Source organism: Lactuca serriola, chromosome 4, assembly GCF_051521515.1.
Source record: "Lactuca serriola cultivar US96UC23 chromosome 4, Lser_US96UC23_V15, whole genome shotgun sequence".
Classification (NCBI taxonomy): Eukaryota; Viridiplantae; Streptophyta; class Magnoliopsida; order Asterales; family Asteraceae; genus Lactuca; species Lactuca serriola.
The window spans coordinates 113,282,426-113,301,387 of NC_136411.1; the positions used below are offsets into that span (position 1 = coordinate 113,282,426).

Here is an 18,962-nt window from a genome sequence, read left to right on the forward strand (position 1 = left end):
TTAGAACCCTAAAACATCTTATAAACACCTATAAGTTTGTGGGTGTTAATCATTCCCTCTTTCTCCAACCTCCACAATATATAAACTCCAACCTTGATTAACCGCATGTGTATTCCTTAGATACATTGACAATCATCAAGCATACAAATATTTAGACCTCAACAATAAAAAGATAATTATGTCTAGCCATGTTATTTAACGAACCTGTTTTCCCTTTAAACAAAGTCCATAACCATCTCCACATTCTTACCATTTTCTTAACGAGTCTATACACTTATCCTACCTTTACGCCACCTTATTCCTTACACCCACACCTTAACCCACGATTTCTGACCCACCGTAGCCCACATTTAGCCTATCACAAACCCCTAATAACCTCTATATGCATTGTTGGGTTTGTATCATCACCCAACACCACCTTTGGCCTACCGCTTACCAAACCAAGTCCTACCAAGAACCTCATCAAGAGTGCGTAAGCTCTTCCAAATTTCGAGCAACTAACCCCCTACCTATAGCTACAAACCAACCTACTTGTACTACATACTTGAACAATAGTTGAAGTACAAATTTTAAATATTACTAGCTCTTATACTCTCTTGTTTGCGCTTATAAGAGCATCTCCAATTGTAGTTTTTTCAAAAGCTTTTTATTTTTTGAAGAAGTTTTTTTACCATTAGTGTGCTAAAACCATTTAATACTCATTAAGATGTTTAAACATCTGATTGGATTTATCCCTTCTAGCCTTTACATCTCATAACAATTTATTTTATATCCTATTTATTTTAGATGTTAATTTTTAAAATTTGTTTAGAACTTAATCTATTTAATTAAATATTTAAATTAAATTTGAATTAATTTTAATGAAACTTATATTATAAAAAAATAATTTTCAAATGACACAGGACCAGTCCAGACGGTGGGCAACCCGGGCGGTCCCCTAGGGCCCATGTCTCTAAGGGGCCCAAAATTCCTTATATATATATATATATATATATATATATATATATATATATATATATATATATATATATATATTGTTGGATTAGTGTCTAAGTCCATAACTATTTTGGTATGTACTTGACCCGATGGTGCATGGTCCTTTTGGGTTGCCTTCACCAAAGCAACTTGATAGGATGAATTATGGAGAGAGAGGATTAATTATGATTTATTAATATATTATGAAAATAATATATTAAAGGAGAAATCATATTGTTTAATTAATATTAGTCAAGAATTAATAAGAATTAACTTTGTGGCTAAAAGACATTAATTAAACTTAAGGGACTAGAACTGTCAGTTGTATGATAAGTTGAATATTGGGCTAATGGACTCCATATTAGAGGGGTGGACGAATTCTATGGGGAAACCCATTAGAAATCGTCCTAGGCCTCTAAGGAGGGATTCCATGGGTTGCTTAGGGCCTAAGCATCCAAATTAGGGTTTCCTTGTTAGATAACCCTAATAGCCTCATTATTTAAAGATCCCTAGAGCACCAAAAACGTGTGGAAGTAACTCCTCAAGGTTTTGGACGTTTTTGGGCAGCCTCCTCTCTCCTTATTCTTCATCCTCTTGCTCTTGGTGTTTGTGAGCCATTAAAGGAGTGACATTTGTGACTCTAAGCTTTCTAAAGTCATTACAAGGAGGATTTGAGATTGTTATTACTACATAACAATCAAGGTATGATCTAAAAACCCTTTCACATGTTAATATGATTAATTGTATGCTAGAACTAGGGTTTAAAGTCTTGGATGAATTGCATGTACAATAGAGAAACCTAGATCCAAGCATTAGGGTTTGCATGAGCACATAGGATGTTCTTATGGCTAAAACCCATCAGTGGTATCAGAGCCAAGATTTGTTTCTATTGTATTGATGCCTTGGTTATTTGTTCAAGCTTCAAAAAATCGATTTTTTGGTCTCCTGTCTGATGAACTCGGCGAGTTCCAAAGTGGACTTGGCGAGTATCTCCAACTCGGCGAGTCTATAGAGGAACTCGGCGAGTTCGAGTGTCAGAAGGAGGTAGTTTCGGGATTTCTTGTTGTTTTACTTAAGGATACTTGCCTTAACTGTTTTGGGTCATTAAAATCCGATTTTAAACATATATTTGAGTATATCCTTGATTAAACAAAAGATAATTACCAATTGATTAGATAATAACTTCCTTATATGATTAAAGATTGATTATTTGTATTAATTGGGTAACTTATCTTGCAAGAAATTGAAATTAGGTCAAATATAGATAATGACAAAATTAATTGTTAAATTTCTATTATTTGTTATTTGATCCTTGTGTTGTGAAAAAGTTTCATTTGTGCCCATGTAAGTTTTATGGTTTAAATTTGAACTTAAAGGTTTTGTGTTGAAATTTAAATAGTTGAAACCCTAATGTTTTGAAATGTTTCAAAACTTGCCCTCAACTTTTGGAGTTTAAAAGTTGATTAAAAGTTTAATTTAGAAATGTTAAATTCTAAAACCCTAGTATTGTTTTGAAAAAGTTCAAATCACACCCTTATGGTTTTATTAATTAATTAAGGTGTATAATTAAAAGAGATTTAATTAACCCATAAAAATTGTTTTTTTGGTTCACATTTAATTAAATTAACAGTATAATTTATTAAATTAGAACACCTAGTATTTTAAAAGTGTAAAATACACCCTATACTATATATAACATTCAAAGTCTAGTATTATATATGTATGAGTAAATAGTCAGTCTTACCGTTAGTAGGCCTCATTCACGAAGCTGGTCTATAAGGGGTGTTTAAGGAAATTGCCTATAAAATGGCGATTGAATGGGTATCCACTCTTACCCACCGCACTCTTGACTAGTGGAGGGTCGTTAGCCAAACGGGTAGGATAGGACAAAAACCTTCCATTATAAGTATAATGAAGTATAAAAGTAACTAAATGCTTTTACAAATTCCCAATCTTAGTTACTTTAGGCAAAAGTGAATTGATGCAATTCCATGAAATTACACTTTGTGCCCTTGCGAAGACGTTAGTGGAGTGTGTGTGGTTAACCGGAACACTAAATGGTTCTAAGCAAAGGTAGCAAAGGGTGACTCAATGTTTGTCATAGTTCAGTTGAGCGTGTGTGGTTAACCGGCACATCGAATAGACGACTGTAACATGTGGGGGCACCATGTAAGTTTGCATGGTTATTCACACCCGCTTTGTGATCCTCGGTATCCCAGTCACAAACTAAAGGGGCATATCGAGATTTAAACATGCCATTGAAATGTTCAATGAATCTCAAAAGATCTAGGAATTTTCAATAGATTTACAACTTAAATTTCTTTTTCGTTTTTCATGGTGGCAGTTAGTGAATCGTCATTCACTTACCTTCAAATATTCTGCAACTAGATTACGACATCCCTTTTCTAGGTTGTAGAGTATTGTGTTGGGTCCTAGCCTTAATATCTCATTTGGGAGATTTATTAAGGACTCAATCAATCAACTAACTTGAATTTAATTTTTGTCCCATTTTATAGATGTCAAAGTATGACAACTATGGTCTTCTCAAATCCCGTGGAACAAGCCTTTCACATGAATATGATATTCCACGATTCGATCGAGGAACACGAGATCATGCTTCATTTCCTCCACCTCCTCCTATTATTCTCCCTAACCCACAAGTTCAAAAGATTGAAAAGTTCAAACTCACTCAAGCCCTTTTGGCAAGTAAACATGAAGAAGGAAAGTCAGTGTGTGCACACATCCTAGAGATGAAGTCACACATTGATAGATTAAGAATGTTGGGATTTGTTGTCTATGAGGATCTGGCTGTTGACTGGGTTCTTCAGTCACTTCCTGACTCATATAGTGAGTTCATAAGAGAGTACTATATGATGACCCACGACGTAACCCTCATTGATCTCACCTATATGCTTATTGCTGCTGAATCAACAATGATTTGGCGCACTGGAAAAACAAAGTTGATTGGTGGATCTGCCTTCCGGACCTCTATGGATATAGGCAATGGCAATGAAACGCATGCCATGATCGAAAAGTTTGATCATAAAGAGAAAGGCAACGTCAGAAGTAGTTCTGTGTGCTGTTCCAAAGAAGTCAATTTGCTTTTATTGCCAAGAGAAGGGGCATTGGAGACGAAGCTATCCTATTTACCTAAGAGACCTAAGAGATGGGAGAGTCAAAACGTATGGCTCTGCTTTAGGTAAAATCCATTAACTAACTCTTTTAAGTTCCTATTCTAGATTCTTAATACATGATGTGATAAGATTACATTTCGATGTCTTGTAGGATCGAAGAAAAGAGAGGAAGCTTAAGGGAAGAAGTGAGCGGAATCTAATTGTGAAGAAATGGATTTCGATCGCATTACTTGAAGATTAGAATCTTGAGCTACTACTTGGAGTTAGAATAAGATTGCTAAGAAATATGTATTAACATAGTTTTTCAATTAAATTGCATTGTAAGGACAAATTTTTTCGCAATAAAATAAATTTTGATTTAATATTATTTATTTATCCTTGCAATGGCGTGTATGAAAAATTGATGTTTGTAAGTTTCTATTATTAGCAATAATGGATTTGATTCTTAATTATGGAAAGGTCAAGAATTTACCAAATGGGGAAAGTTTCTCATCGCCCAAGTTTCAATTGGAAAGAAACTTGGAATCATACAACATGGTTGCATGATGAATGAGAAATATCATATTTGGAAATTAGACTAATTTGTTGACAAAGTGTCAAGTGAAGGACTAGGAGATCAAGCACACAAGGTTGTGAGTTGATCAAGTCCACCACAAGAGTAACAAAGATATTCGTCATGATTTACTAAGGTTAAGTAAATATGATTATACTTATGAGATTAAGTGTAATTCTCAGTTGATTGAAAGAGTTTCAATCAATAGCAGAATGAATAAAGAAGAATCAAGTAGGCAGAAAGATAAAAGTTTCTCTATTCTAAGAAGAAGAGAGAGTACCTTTTATTATGTTTTATGATAAGTCTTAATGATTAAGAACCATATCTCAATTGATCCTCTAAATGAGTCTTAGTACAATTGTATGTCTGATAAGAGGAATCAAGAATTGAAGAAATGGTTAAATCAAGAAGTCAATCATACTTCGTTCCAAAACCAAGTCTTAGAGTTAAGATTGTGACATTGAGTGACAAGTCTTAAGAAGGTTTATAACATTCATCAAATGTGGAAAGTTGTGATGTCTTGGATAAGACAAAGACCAACTAGGACCAATTTTGTGAAATATTTTGTCTTGATAAAAGCTACGTTAACTCTTGAATATTTGTTTGTCAACAAATGTTTATTGACAAAAGAATCTTATATGTCAAGGAGTCAGTGGGAGTCTTAATGGTCTTGAAAGGTTTCAAGAACTAATCAAGAATAAACCTCATCAATCATCACTAGCACACGAGTTGAGGTTTACAACATATTGTGTTGACACTATCTTGTTTCTGTGTCGTTCCAAATTAAGTTAATTATGCATGTAAGTTCTATGAGTTCTCATTTGAACGCATAAAAGGCAAGCACCTTGATCAATGAAAAGTACATTGATAAGAAAGGATGAGCTGCTTAACTACTTGGAAGACATGGTGGGCACTCGTGTTACCATAAGGCAAGAAATCAAAATTAAGAAAGTTTGGTCCATAAGAGTTTGGATTTGTCGCAAACTTTAGTTTTGGACAAATTCGCATGGATAGAAACACATACACCATTAAAATCTAAGTGTCATAAGATTCCCTCCTTCATAAGAATGACTGTGAGGAAATGCTTTCGCTAAGAGAGATTTTAAGAAGATAGTAATTGTGAAAATTGTATTCTCGAATTTGATTATGGTTACGGTATCCCTTTCCATAATTCGAATTGTGATATTTGGCAATTAGTTTGCATTGTTTAGACACACATATGAGCTATCTAAGGCAAAGGTGTATAAGTTTAAGAAGCTTAGATAAAGGACTACATGTCAAAGCTAGTAGGAGCATAAGTGTTATGCTTATCATCATGATAGTGGGAGCATAAAAGTTGTGCTTGTATGATTATTAAGGCAAGTATTGCAAGTTAGCAATATTAATCATAGAAAACAAGAGTTATACTTTACAAAGTCGTAAGGGTTGAATAGTTGTTTTGCTATAATTAAGGGAGACAATATTATGCTTCATTTCAAATCTAAAGGCTTAGGTTGTGGAATGTTAATAAATTTAGTCAAGAGTACATAGTGCGTTCTCAAAATTTCGATTATGATTGTGGCATCCCTCTTCATAGTTCGAATTGTGAGAATGTGACACATAAAATATTATGGCAAAAGATTGATAAAGTATCGTATCCTTATTATGCATCATATCCCATACGCTTCGGGTAAAGGATCGATTGCAGATGCTATAATATTTGACTATTCTAAAACTTTTCCAAATGTCTAGCGCATTTAGAGGGAAAAAGGACAAGAATCGGTTATGACTAAGATAATTATACAACTATCAAAGGACGATCCAAAGTTCGCTGAGGATTGGTCGCTTGTGAGTAGTTGGGAGTATGGTATTAGATGGACCATATCGACATTATTATGAATAGATAAGATTCTATTAAGAATGATTTGTCATATGGAAAATATGGAAATGTTTCCATATTGGGAGTTGGATATTGAGAATCTATATTAGAAACTTTTATGCAAGAAGGATGTTCAAAGGAATGTACTTTGAGTGAGAGACATCATATCTATAGAATTGTTTCTGATAGAGATTAGCCAAGTCTTGATGATTTTGAACTATGACTTTACGAAAGAATCATTGTATAAAATGTTAGAATCTAGCATAAGTAATAAGAATTTGATATTCTTATACTTATGATAAGGATTGGGAGTTGTGAAATGAGTATGATTGGAAATGTGTTCATTTGATCTATTTCACAAAGTAAGGACCGTAAGTAAACATTGTGTGCATGCTGAGAGCATGGGACAAGTGTAGTAATAATTCAAGTAAGAAGTTGATTACCCGAAACAACAAATAATGAGTAATCAATATGGTGATTAAATAAAATGTTTTATTTATACCCAGAGTGTGGGGCCATATAGGATTAGTATTATTCTTGTGTTTCACTTTGCATGTTTTGACTTCCTGAATAATTAAATTGGTTCAGAACAATCAAATTATTCGAACGGACCACAGTCGTTCATATGTTGGAAGTAGGTATGAATGAAGACTGTCGTGAATTGGTGTGTGGATTGTCTAAAGTGTATTAGACATAAGCAAATGTTTTCTACAACGTTCATGAGTGCTTATGAATATGAGTTTGAGCACTGGATTAAACCCATGCTCACTTAGATCACTTCATGGATTTTATCACGAGTGATTGGTGAGACGATAACATCTTATATTCTTGAAACCGAGATGTGTGAGTTGTATCTTGCGAGTCGGTTACACATTGATAATATGTAAACGCACCAGTAACTTGGTGTTATAAAACATATTGTTGTGTGTGATTCGGTGAGTGAGTGCAAGCAAGCATTGAACCAAAGTTTATCCGTTCCTTTTATCCAAAGTAGGATGAAAGCGATATCTATGGGCCCCTCGATGATTTAGTGATGACACTAAGTGCTTGGCCAAGCCGGGACTAATTTGATGTGTTCAATTGTAGTATGTTGTCAGTCGTCATAAATTGGAAATTAGGAAACAACACATAGACAGAGAGAATGATTTAAATCCATGTCTCAGTCAATACGATATCTAGAATGGAGGAATATATGATCCCTTATCTAAAGGACGCGTATCTGATAAGATCAGAGTTGACAGCGACTTTTGAAAGCTACGATTGCATATCAGGATCTGAAATCATACGCAAAATAGTTATTAGATTTATCCAAGTGGGAGACTGTTGGATTAGTGTCTAAGTCCATAACTATTTTGGTATGTACTTGACCCGATGGTGCATGGTCCTTTTGGGTTGCCTTCACCAAAGCAACTTGATAGGATGAATTATGGAGAGAGATGATTAATTATGATTTATTAATATATTATGAGAATAATATCTTAAAGGAGAAATCATATTGTTTAATTAGTATTAGTTAAGAATTAATAAGAATTAACTTTGTGGCTAAAAGACATTAATTAAACTTAAGGGACTAGAACTGTCAGTTGTATGATTATAATTGTATTGTTTTCTTTTTTTATTTTTGTATGGTGCTTTATTCATTACAACGTTTATCTGTTACTTATAGTCATTAATGAATATACATAATCATTGACGAATACAACATACAAATGATTTATCAATAAATATAAAAATACAGTAAAAAATAAAATCATTATAATTTTAAAACTATTTTTATTTCATTATGATCGAAATGGTTTGAATCATGTAATATAATTTTTAATATTTTTTGTTCTTTAAATTTAATTAAAAATAGACAAAAGTTTTTTTTAATCTTTCATTTAAAATATGATTTCTATTCATTTTGGAATAAAATTATACTAATCCAGGGTACATACCAAAAAAAAAGTTTGATTTTTAATTCCGAAAGAAAATTTTATAAAAATGTTTTGATAAAATTACAAAAATGGTCCCTGTGGTTTGTCAAAAATAACAAAGTTAGTCCTTATTAATTTTTTTGATGCAAATGGCCCTTGTGGTTTGCAAAACTTGCACAGATGACCATTTTTACTAACGCCGTTAATATTCAACCATTAGGTACTGAATTAGCAAGGGTATTTTCATCTTTTCAAGTATAAAGGGACTGGATTCGCAACTTTGGATAAAATATAGAAACCATTTTTACAATTCTGTCTTAAAATTAATAATGATAGAAAATGAGTAGAGGAGGATTCGAAATTGAGACCTCCCCTATGTTCGTAATTTTATTAAAATATTGTTCGTAAGGGTATATTTCCTTCTATACCAGTTACCTAATCACCAATTGTTTGTTGCCACATGGACGTGGCCAACGTGTACATCCAATTATCCAGATCAGCATGAGAACCATTCCATGTTATTTTAGTGCAAATCCTAGGAAATTATGTTTTGATTTCGCATAATATGATTATTTTTAAGTCATGCTCTAACCAACTACTCTACAACCAAACTTGTGATATAATTCCGAAAATTAATTAATATTATATAAAAGCATAAATAATTAATAAAAAATTAAAAAACATATTTTAAAAAAGAATTAAGGAAACAAAATATATTTTTAGTGTATTGTAAAAAAATATTTTTTACAAAAAAATTACTTGTTTTTTACGTATTTTTTTACATAAAGTATTTTTTTTAATGTATTTAAAAAATACGTTTTCGTATACTATGTTATTACATTGTTATTCTCTGATCCTAAAACATACTTTTACGATTTCATATAAAAATACGTTTTTTTCTTTCACATAGAATTTTTTTTTTTTTTATGTATAAAATATGTTTTTTATATATTTAAAAAATACATTTTCGAATAAAATGTTTTTACGTAAAAACATTAAGAACGTGATAACATAACGTAAAAATATGTTTTAGGATCAAATCAAAACGAGTTATATTTTTTACGTAAAGCAAACTAAAGACATTAATATAACGTAAAAATGTGTTTTCATATTTTTTACGTATGGAGGATTGGACCGTCACCCAAATAACGTTTTTTTACTTAAAAACGTTAACGTGATAACATATTATATGAAAACGCGTTTTTACGTTATGTTAACGTCTTTTGTTTGCTTTACGTAAAAAATATAAGTCGTTTTGATTTGATCCTAAAACATATTGTTACGTTATGTCATCACGTTCTTAATGTTTTTACGTAAAAACATTTTATACGAAAATGTTTTTTTTTAAATATATAAAAAACATATTTTATACGTAAATTTTTTTTTCTATGTGAAAGAAAAAAACGTATTTTTATATGAAAACGTAAAAATATGTTTTAGGATCAATAGCAATAACAATGTAATAACATAGTATACGTAAACATATTTTTTAAATACATTAAAAAATATATTTTATGTAAAAAAAATAATTAGAAAAACAAGTAATTTTTTTGTAATTTTTTTTTTTACAATACACTATAAATATATTTTGTTTTCAGAATATGTTTATTTATTTATTTTTTATTAATTATTTACGCTTTTATATAATATTAATTAATTTACGGAATTATATCACAAGTTTGGCTGTAGCTTAGTTAGTTAGAGCCTTTGTTGAATAAAGAGGGAGGAGGAGGTCTCAAGTTCGATTCCTCTTCCACTCATTTTCTATCATTATTATCATTTTAAGACAAAATTGCAAAAATGGTCCCTATGGTTTACCCAAAGTTGTGGAAAATTGCAAAAATGGTCCCTATGGTTTACCCAAAGTTGTGAATCCAGTCCTTTTATACTTGAAAAGACGAAAATACCCTTGCTAATTCAATCCCTAACTGTTGAATACTAACAATGTTAGTAAAAAGGGCCATCTGTGCAAGTTTTGCAAACCACAAGGGCCATTTGCATCAAAAAAAAAAATTAATAGGGACTGACTCTGTTACTTTTGGCAAACCACAGAGACCATTTTTGTAATTTTTTCAAATGTTTTTTTTTTAACTTTTCTTAATAAAAAATATAAAAAAATCAATATTGAAAATAATACATCCCATGATTGTAGGATTAATTAATTACTCATAACTACTTATCCATAATTAATTACATGGAAAAATTTCCTTTATGCCCTTATGAAATAATTGGTCTATAATTGTTCTTGCTTTCTCAACTTTTTAAGTGTTTTCATTTGAGCTTTTCCATATATATATATATATATATATATATATATATATATATATATATATATATATATAGAGAGAGAGAGAGAGAGAGAGAGAGAGAGAGAGAGAGAGAGAGAGAGAGAGAGAATAATCAACTTATTTAAAAATGCTATGAAAAATATTTTTTTCTTTAAATTAGTTGTTTTGTAATAGATTGGTCATATTTTTGCTTTTTAATGCTAATTATATCGGTTTGTCTATTTTTGGCTTTTAGGAGCTCATTTATCCTTTTCGTCATATGCCTACTATATCTTTGGACCGGCCCTGATGACATATACACGAAAGATTAAAAAAATATTATCATAACATAATAGTTAATTATTTTTTATTTATTAAAATTTACTATCAACTAATTTGATTTTTGTAAATATGTAAACTTAAAAACTGAAAAATAAATCAAGGTAGTTTAAATTACGTATGAGAAAGACAAAAATAAATTAATAAAATTTTAATTTTTTAAAGGTTATTGTTAGAAATATTATATAATTTTGACATAGTATAATGAAAAAGTCAAAACTTTTAGTTTTTGGACAAAAAAATTTTAATTACCTATATATTCAAATAAATGAAAAATCCTTATGTATTTTAACATAAAATAATAGATTATCGGATAAACCGCGATAATTGGGATTTTCTGGTCAAAAAATTTAAATTAAGATTTTTTAATAGATTATGAAAATATAATGAGATTTTTCTAAAAATAACCCAAATTTATATGTTAACTATTAAAATGAATTTATAACCAAAAAAAATATTTAATCAATAATTATCGATAAAAATATGTTGTGAAAAAAAATTGACATCAAATTCATCAAGGTGTTGGCATGGTTCTACATTAGGAAAAGTGATACGACTTTTCCAACCAAATTTATGAGAAAAGACAAGCTTATCAGTTATCATAGTTTCACCACAAAAAGTGTTCACACTAAAACATGATTCACACTACGTAATGGAAAATAGGAAGCAACGCGAGCCATGGTCTATTGATTGAGTCAAGTAGCATCAATTCATATTGGTCAGGTTTGCATACATTTATGTGTGACATGATACAATCCAAAAGACTATTTAGATTTTTTTGGTCAAATTTCATAAACTCTTATATTTTACACATTTTATCCAAAAAAGCTGCAGCCTTTTTCTAAAATAATTTTAATTAATTATTTTTCTGTTAAGGTAAATGACACAAAAAACATACTTTTTACACAGAAATTCAATTTTGACACCGTGTTTTTTTTTGTGTCAATTTTGACACTGTGTTTTCCAATTTGTTATAATTCTGACCACTTGATCGGTTAACCAGGTTACATGCTGACGTGGCATGAAGACGTGTCAATCTTGATGACGTGACATGCTGACATGATATGCTGACATGTCAAAATTGATTTTTTTCCCACAAAAAAACACCAAGTTTTTACTTTTTTCCAATTTTGAGACTAAGTTTAATTTTTTATTTCAATTTTGACACTATGTTTTTTTTGTTCAAATCGAACATTATTTAACAAATTTTGCTCAATTTTGTCTATTTTCCAATTGAAACCGTATAAATATATTTTTTTATTACATTTTAAACCGTATAAACATATTTTTTTCGTTTAAAAACCACATTTTTATTTAAAAACAAGATGTTTTTTTTCTTATATTCAAAGCATTAGTTATATCATGACAATCAAACTAACCATAAGCTTCTAATAAGATGTAAAAATTTGATGGGTTACAAACTTGATATCCGAGTTTTGATCGACTACATGCCCTCCAAACCTCCAAACACATTTTAAAGTTGCATATTTAATATAAAATACAATTTTTATATAACTAATACATATTTATACATAAAAACATGGTTTGAGTGTAAAAAAAAATGTATTTATACAAAACTATAGTTTTTAAATGAAAAAAGCATATTTATATGGTTTAAATGTATTAAAAAAATATTTATACGGTTTCAAATATAAAATTGTCAACATTGAACAAAACTGGAAAAAATGATGTTCGATTTGGAACAAAAGAACATAGTGTCAAAGTTGAAAGAAAAAATTAAACTTAGTGTCCAAATCGGAAAAAAAATAAAAACTTAGTGTTTTTTGTGAGAAAAAAACTCAATTTTGACACGTGAGCATATCATGTCAGCATGTCACGTCATCAAAACTGACATTTTATCATGTCACGTCAGCATTCAACCTGGTTAACCGGTCAAGTGGTCAGAATTGTAACAAGTTGGAAAACACAGTGTCAAAATTGATACAAAAAAAACACGATGTCAAAATCGAATTTCTTGTAAAAAGAGTGTTTTTTGTGTCATTTACCCTTCTGTTAAACCATTAATACTATATATATTTTTTTTCTCAAATTTCACACTTATATTTTACATTTTTTGTCCCAAAACTGAAACTTTTTTTCTAAAAAACATTAATAATTTTTTTGATTAAATTATTATTTATCTACTAAAATTTGGTAACATGTTGCAAATGATTAAAAGGACGAGTTCATTTCCATCAAAATGAATTTACTCCAAAACAATTAACTTAAAAATAGCTCATTGCCTATTCCAAATTAGTCCACAAGAATCTAAAGCAGCGCTCGTCAGAAATTATTATAAACACATATAACTGAAATACAAGTTTTACTAGGTAAAAATAGTTTTATATCAAGGGCGATTCCACATTCTGATTAAGACTGTACGTGGAAACCTTTGAATTATGATTTTTCTTTTGGAGATTAATAATGGCTACTTAATCAAGTCAATTAGTCAATAGAAATTAATCATTAAAACTGCTCTTGTTAGTCTTAGCCATAAGGACGTGTTCATCACGTGCCCCTCCCCCCCCCCCCCCCCCCCCCCCTCTCTCTCTCTATATATATATATATATATATATATATATATATATATATATATATATATATATATATATATATATATATATATATATATATATATATATATATATGGTTGGGTTATAATGTGGATGATAACTATTATGTGGTCGTAATGACAACTCTAAACCAACAGATGAAAAATCAAGAATGGTTATGATCTATGGTCTATAGTATTATAGTGGAATAACATGTACCATATAATAACATAAAATTCATTGAAATGATAGTTTAGTCAATTTAGCTAGATTTAAAAAAGGTAAATTCCGGATTTTATAGATATTTTTTCTTATCTTTAAAAAATTTGATTTTGAAGGATAATCAATCTTTCAATTCGAAAATCTGAAAAAATATGTTTGTAACTATGTTGTGCATTATGACAGAATATATTTAAGAATATGAAATCATTTTTTTTTAATACACAAAAACATTTTTTTACTAAAAACATATTAAAGAATTACATTCTATGAATTAGTCTAAATCAAAAAACTGAAAAATCTGAAAACAAATAACAATATTTAATCTTGCATTCTTGAAGAATGAGATACAAAAACTCGTTCTGTGAAAATGGCAGCAATTGAATCGAATTTTAGGGCTTCTTTATCTGGATTTTTCATGAAGTTGTAGGTGATAAATCTAGCAGAATTCATCATCTTCTTTTGTATATCTCTCAATTTCATTGAGAGGATAAAAATGTCTTTGTTCTTGACTTCTTGAATCTTCGACTATTAAGATGTATGGAATCATTATTTGCTTCTTGATTTTCGAAATATTTTGTATTCTGAAATCAATCTTGGATTCTTCAATCATTCTCGGTTTTACGAGACTGTCAAACAAACATGAAGAATATCAACATTAACTATAATCAACATTTCAAATTACAACCAACACATATGACAATCCTTAAACCAAATTCACAAATTACAGTCCAATCTTCCAAAATAGAATGCATACCAAATTATATTGTTATAAGATTCTAATAGAATGAATGGTTGTATATTTTAACATAATGATGTTATTTCTAACCAAATGATCATTTAAATATTCTAATAGAATGAGTTTATGAGTATTCTACACACATATTGATGTTACTCTTTATAATTTGTTCTTTGGTTATGTCCATCAAAGACCTATTAAACACATCATATAACATCAGATCTTGTCGAGTGAAATTCAAGTACAACTCTAAAAGATAAATATTGGTCACATATTTCTTGAAAACGAATACTCAATCACAAATCAAGAAGAAGATCGTATTCTCAACAACAATCAGAAATTAGGCAGAAAAACAGGAAAAAAAATCATAAACAAGTCAAAATTGCATTGTGGAAGGAAGATCAGACAAAAATCAGTGAATAATATAGTAAAAAAAGGTTTAAAGCTGACACATCCAATTATTTCATCTCAAATTTAAAAAAAAGTCGAGAAATCTAAATTATTTCATCTCAAATTACTAGTAATTTTCCTAAAACTTCATATAAAAAATTCAATATTAATTTGACAAAAATGAAAAAGATAACAATTAGCATTTTCTATATCTGTAAAACCCTTACCATTATTTTGCAAATGACAACATGTGAAAAGCCCTTGCAACCTGAGAGTTTTTTCAAAGGCTGTTCTTTATTACACGAAAAAAAAAAACAATCGATGAGTAAATCAAAAAAATTGAAAATCTACAAATAAAATTATAATTTGAATACCTTCCATTCTTCTTGTAACCATGCCTATTTCATTTAAATGGATTAATCATGGCTAGATTATCCATCTTCTCCCCTTTCACTAAAAAGGTAGTCCAACAAAATACGAAAATCCATTTGGATTGTAAATCAAAATTGAATGGGGGAAATCAGAATTTTGAGTAAAAAGTAGGTTAAGAGCACATAACGGTTCTCCAAATTACCCAAGGATGTGAGGTAGCAAATGACAAGAAAACCAGTGATTTTTTTTCCAAGGTCGAGACTTGTGTGCATCGTGAGAAAGAAGAAGGGGTTGAAGGTGAAACATGAACTGAATACATAAAAAAGACATGGTTTTAGTTTTCATCCCAAAAATATGTTGTATTCTAGGATTTCTAAGACTTTCAAGATTACCTATCACTTCGGCCAACTCACTGTGAATTTTGGAGAAGAGCTAGAGGTTTATGAGGAAGAGGGGGGCTAAACGATAGGTCACCGACAGTAGTGTCGTTTGTTTGATGAATGTGGGTTTTAATAGGGTAAATAAGAAACTGATTTGCTAAAATAAGAGGATATGATAATTTATTTTGAGATATTAATTAATATATCAAGTAATATTACTAATATACCTTTATTAATTTATTTAATGAATTAATTTTTACTAAATTCTGATTAGTTCCTAAGACCACACGATAGATATTCATCCACATATGAACCTATCTCTTTCTCTCTCTCTCTCTCTCTCTCTATATATATATATATATATATATATATATATATATATATATATATATATATATATATATATATATATATATACCCTTAGGGCATCTCTAACCCACCCCAAACTCCATTTCTTCCTCCATTCTTTTCCAACTCTATCTCATTTTCACCTCCATTTTTGGAGATATGAATAGTATTCCCCCATATATAGGGGCATACTATTCATATCTCCAAAAATGGAGGTGAAGTTTGGTTGTCAATTTTAGTCTCTGTCATTTTTATTTTATATATTTCTAGTTTATTTTATCTACCAATTATAATTTAAATGCAATATTTAATATTTATAATATCATGTTATATACTAATTTATATTAATTAATCATAAATATAGAGTTTAATTAGTAGAGGGGTATATTTGATAATATATATAAGTTATAAAAATGAAATATTCTAGAAATATACTTTTTGGGGTAAAAAATGGGATAAAAAATAGAGTAGGGTTAGAGATGAAACACTATTTATTCAATTTTTTATTTTATTTATGGGGGAAAATAGAGATGAGTTGGAGACAGTCTTAATCTATTAATAATTATACATATTCGTTTATATATATTATGAGACTTGTAGCCTAAACCACTTGAAAAGAGATATATCTCTTACATGGCTTGATACATTACTCCAAAAGTCATTTGTCAAAGATAAGTTGATAATATTGGATATAACATCAAAAAGTGAAAAATTAATATTTTAACAAAAAAAATTTGAGCAGTTACCGGTTGCAATGAATATAGTTTAGCATGTTTGCCACAAAATAATGCAGTGACGTAGGAGGAGCCCACCACTCAAATTATTACATTTCGTGCTCGCTACTAGCTTAGAAAATGAATAAAATACGTGTGATATATGCTGTGGCTGCTTCACAAGGGGATAACCGATAGTGTGAGTAGTGTTTCTCCAAAGAAATTTCGCGGATGGACCCCAGCATCTCGTCCCTTTCTTCTTTAATTAGTCACTTTCTATCTTTAGTGTTACTCCAATACTGTATCACTTATTTAATATTACTCCTCTCGTGTTGCACGTTTTGGCTGTCTGTCTTTCAAGCCCATATAAAAACTTCACCATCGGTCACAGAAATCAAAATCTCCGAAAGAGAGACTAAGAGAACTAGAGAGAGTAAGACACTAAGATAGTAAGAGGTAGAGAGATGGTGAGAACTCCAACTTGTGACAAGAATGGTCTAAAGAAGGGAACATGGACACCAGAGGAAGATCAGAAGTTGATAGATTATGTTGCTAATTATGGATGTTCCAACTGGCGACAACTTCCCAAACATGCAGGTTCAACTTGTAAACACTTTTTATTTTATGTTGTCCTTAGATGACTGGATGTTTACTTCAGTACTATTAACACGTGATGTCAATATTGGTTTTAGGGTTGTCAAGGTGCGGGAAGAGTTGTAGACTACGTTGGATAAACTATTTACGTCCGAATGTCAAAAGAGGAAACTTTACCCAAGAAGAGGACACGCTTATACTAGAATTGCATCAATCGCTTGGAAATAGGTACTTTTTTTGGCTAAAATTTTAGATATTTTGGAAGTGTTTGGAGGTAGTACTTGTTGCTAAATATACTAATATATGCAGATGGTCTACCATTGCGACACACCTACCTGGAAGAACAGATAACGAGATTAAAAACCACTGGCATTCATCCCTAAAGAACCGTTCAACTGCTTTTATATCTAATCCAACCATGGGATATGGTTTCAGGAGGGGAAGTAGTTGTAAGGAAGATAAGATGAATGAAGCTTGTGATATTGACTCGGTGTTGGATCTTTCTACTCATAACATACTCGAAAGTATGCCGATCCTTAGTGGCCCACTACCAATATCAACGAGCATAGCGTCAGTGTCTAACACGGCATCTTCAAGCACGAACTCCAAGAGTTTGGGTGTGGAGGATGATGCTTGTTCTAGGCAAGTGGTTGGAGTAAGCATGGATGATTTTTGGACCGAACCATTTTTGCAAGATTTCGATGGCAGCATTAATAGCACAAGTGATGATTTCTTGAAGCCATTGCTTGACCTTGGGATTTTATTTCCACAAAGCCCCATTGATGATCAAGAAAATTTCTGGTTGTATGGGTTAGAAATTGAACAAACAAATGAAGTACAATGGTGAAAAACCTTCCATTTTGATCTCAACTTGTTCGTTTTCTTTCACTCTTAACTTTGTTATTTGTTTAATTTTTATGTCTTGTATTTTTTTCCCCTCTTCACTTGAAGCTCAATGCAACAAAGAAAAATGATTGGTCCCACATAACCATTATCCACATTTTTTTAAAACAAAAGTATGGACCATAGGATAAAGGTAAAAAAAAGGCCTAGCTAATAAGCTAGTTTTAACAACCTGTAAAATATTTTTTTTTAATGAATTTCATCATCTAAAGCTTTCTCCAATGATCATATATATCTCACTATCTTCAAAGCTAAACAATCTAACACATTTTCAAAAATATTATTCCTCTAATCCATTTTTCATTTCCAACCCATATACCAAAAGAAAATTTCTGCTAAATTTATTCATCTTTAAAAATACTTTAATCTAATTAGATTATTTTATTCTAATAAATAATCTATTTATTTATAACTACATATATTCAACATACTATGGCATGATTGCCTCTGTGGTTTGGTTTATTAAAACGAGTCAAGGTTCGACCCCCGATAGACCCACTTAATTTTCTATCTTGCCCATATTTGATCGATTTTAACTGTCGATGTGTGTAATTTTATATATAAATTTTAGGGTTCAAAACCTATTACATTCAAAATGTTTCCAAAATATTATCGATAGTTCCATAAATTACCCCCACCCAATGTGGTAAATTTGGCATTAACGTCCAAATGATTAAGTTCACAAAGTTAAAAGTTTGTTACTGCAAATC

At 30.4% G+C, this 18,962-nt stretch overlaps 1 protein-coding gene across 1 annotated transcript; it reads left to right on the forward strand.

The window, feature by feature from the left end:
* The first annotated feature begins 17,102 nt into the window (after nt 1–17,102).
* On the forward strand, nt 17,103–18,261 carry LOC145102351 (transcription factor MYB30-like). Its single transcript, XM_079039739.1, has 3 exons — nt 17,103–17,352; nt 17,448–17,577; nt 17,659–18,261. The coding sequence occupies exons 1-3, from the start codon at nt 17,220–17,222 to the stop codon at nt 18,194–18,196; spliced, it is 801 nt and encodes a 266-aa protein (XP_078895865.1). The 5' UTR covers nt 17,103–17,219; the 3' UTR covers nt 18,197–18,261.
* Nucleotides 18,262–18,962: the final 701 nt, after the last annotated feature.